The sequence below is a fragment of the Oryzias melastigma genome, linkage group LG2 (assembly GCF_002922805.2).
Source record: "Oryzias melastigma strain HK-1 linkage group LG2, ASM292280v2, whole genome shotgun sequence".
NCBI classification, from domain to species: domain Eukaryota; kingdom Metazoa; phylum Chordata; class Actinopteri; order Beloniformes; family Adrianichthyidae; genus Oryzias; species Oryzias melastigma.
Window position 1 is genome coordinate 1,163,762 of NC_050513.1, and position 2,987 is coordinate 1,166,748.

Sequence of the window (2,987 nt, forward strand, 5' to 3'; positions counted from 1 at the left end):
AAGAGGTCACTCCAGTGACACGATCCCCCCAAAAAACCTAAAATTTTCATTTTTTATCCATTTATTTGCAGAAAATAAAAGCTAGAATTATTATTTGATGCATTTTGGAAAAAACATTTAAATATTTAATGATTTAGATTATGAAGGAAAGCTTTCATTATTGAGTGTTTCATTAATTCTGATTGTGTGTTTAGATAAATTTAAGGGTGTAAAACCCTAAATTACCATACATTTCTATAAAATGTCGAGTAAAGATTAAGCTGAACAAAAGGGGTGGGACTACACTCGTTGAAATGTTTCATTTTTTCTTTCTGGAGGTTTTTTTTTGTTTTTTTTTACAAATTTAGGATTTTTGTTTTGTTTTTTTTAACCGCAGATACCAGGTATGTCCACAAGAGGGCACTGCAGTGACGTGATCCCCCTAAAAAACTATAGTTTTCATTTCAGTGACATTATCCAGAAGAACCTTAAATTGATCACTTAATTTCACAGAAAATTAAAGCTAGAAATTATTATTTTGGAATTATCATTCAAATATTTGATGATATATTAAAAGTGTTTCATGAATTCTGAAGGTGAGCTTAGAAAAATGTAAAGGTGATGCTTAAAAACTGCCGCTTTTTGAGCAGAAAAGTGACGACTGCAGTTTCTCCCCGAAGGACGGAGCGTTCGGATCAGCAGGAGAGACGGTGGTGGTGGAGGAGCTCCTAGAAGGAGAGGAGGTGTCGGTGAGTTCTTGTGACGGTTGCGTCGTCGTCCTGCTGCGCTGGAGCGCGCTCATCCTCCGTCTTCCTGCAGTGTCTGTGCTTCAGCGACGGCACGTCCGTCTCGCCGATGCCCCCAGCTCAGGATCACAAGCGGCTGCTGGACGGGGATCTGGGTCCGAACACGGGCGGCATGGGAGCTTACTGCCCCACCCCTCAGGTACTGAAGAGGAGGTGGTTTCGGCTCCTCAGATGATGGCAGAACCTCTCAGAGTTCCTCTCTTTAGGTGAGCCAGGAGCTGCTGCAGCAGATCACAGAGTCGGTTCTACAGAAGACGGTTGACGGGATGCGAGAGGAGGGAGCTCCTTACGTAGGTGAGAGCCACTTCCTGTCACATCTGGACGAATGCAAACTCTGCTTGTATTCACACACCTGCTGCACAGGTGTGCTGTACGCGGGGCTGATGCTCACCGAGCAGGGGCCCAAAGTCCTGGAGTTCAACTGCCGCCTTGGAGACCCGGAGTGTCAGGTGAGTTTGGAGATTCTGGATGGAATCACATTTTTATTTAAGTAGAAAAGTTAATTAAGTAGAAAATATTAAGATTCTAAAAAAAATGTCATAAATGTCCTTAAAAAAATGGAATAAATGACGGATGTAATCCTAAAAGTTGACCACCAGAGGGAGACATTAGATTTAAATAAATTAATTCAACTGATATTGGAAGCATAAAAATGTAGTTCTTAACCAAAAGATTTTCAATTATAAACTCCTTTTTTTTGTTTTAAAAAAACTTTGTGAAAAGATCAATTTTATTTAAAAAATGCTCCACCTTTTTGTCAACAATTTTATTTAAATTTTATAATAACATTTAAAAATTAACTCAGTTTAGTAGTAAAATATATTTTTGTCTATATAGTTTATTATTAAATTAGATAGAAATGTTAAGTCCTTTATAAAAAAAAAGTGTAAAACTGATGCTTTCTACCAAGACACAAAAAGGGGGACAATGTATAAACTGCTGTTTTAATTTTGAGAACAATACAATTTGTACTTTTCTTGTGGAACTGTGTAAATGTCTTAAAATGTCATCAATTTTATGTTCAATTTAAATTTTAGACTGAAAACATTTTTTTTAATTCGTCACTTTAGGTAAATACAACTATTTATTTTTATTTTTAGACCCTAAAAGTCAAATATTTATTTAAGTATATTAAGTTTAATAAATTAGAGAATGTTAAAAAAATTAAATCAAATGAAGGAGCACTGTGGTCTAATGTAATTTATATATACATTATATAATTAAATATCTAGCAGATGGAGACATTTATCACAAGTAAAAGCCATAAAAACGGGTTTAACAGAGCATTAAAAACTGTTTTTTTTTTCTCTTGTTTTTGACAAAAAAACAAAAGGAGAAACCATAAACTGCTGTTTGTGATTTAAAACGTCTCTCTAAAAATATATTTTTATATATACCTTGCTTTTCCATTGTGCTTGTTTTATTTTCTTAATATTAAGAATTTTATTTAACATTTTGATTTAAAACATTTAAAAATCAACCCACTTTAAGTTAAAAAAAAACATTTTTAAGCCTTCAAAGTAATTTTATTATTCTTATTATTATTAAAATAGCAAAAAATGTTATGTTTCTAAATCTAAATTAAATAAATCAAAGAATGTCTGTCATTCCATGAAATGTCCACCAGATGGAGCCGTTTTCCAGGTCTACAGTCATCTTCCACCTTTCAGCTTATCCCTTTTGGGGTCTCCACAGCGTAACAGCACCCACTGTTTCGCATCAGTGATTTGGCAGAGTTTTTACGCCGGATGCCCTTCCTGACACAACCCTGTACTTGAGGGGCACTGGGACCCAGTTAGGCAGCAGCATCAAGGGTCTTGTCTAAGGACCCAATCTGGGTGGGGATCAGTGGACAGATCGAACCCAGGCCCTTCACCTGGCCCACTGAGCCATCCAGCCGCCAAGGCCATATAAACAGTGATATTTTAAGTATGAAATCCTCAGGGTTTTTTTTTTAAATAAAAATTGTATTTAAAAAAATTATAAACTGATGTTTGAAATTTAATGAAAACTGAAAAGTTTATTTCCACCTCTCTGTTGTACATTTTGTACATGTTTCAAAATGTTTTAGTTTTTAGTAGGCGTTTTGTATTGTTTTTCTCCCTTTTTTAGTACTTTAACTTTTAATTTATTAGAAAATGTTGCATTTCTGAAGAAAAAGCCCGAGTTTGAATTTAAACTAGAATTGCAATTCCTGAAGAA

At 35.0% G+C, this 2,987-nt stretch overlaps 1 protein-coding gene across 2 annotated transcripts in view; it reads left to right on the plus strand.

Moving 5' to 3' along the window:
* gart (phosphoribosylglycinamide formyltransferase) overlaps positions 1-2,987 on the plus strand; it is an 11,889-nt gene that overhangs the window by 3,381 nt on the left and 5,521 nt on the right. For both annotated transcript variants that reach the window (XM_024294391.2, XM_024294390.2), the window contains exons 6-9: positions 660-728; positions 799-924; positions 992-1,079; positions 1,149-1,234. In XM_024294391.2, the coding sequence (XP_024150159.1) occupies positions 660-728; positions 799-924; positions 992-1,079; positions 1,149-1,234 (369 nt within the window). The remainder of the gene's footprint in view (positions 1-659; positions 729-798; positions 925-991; positions 1,080-1,148; positions 1,235-2,987) is intronic.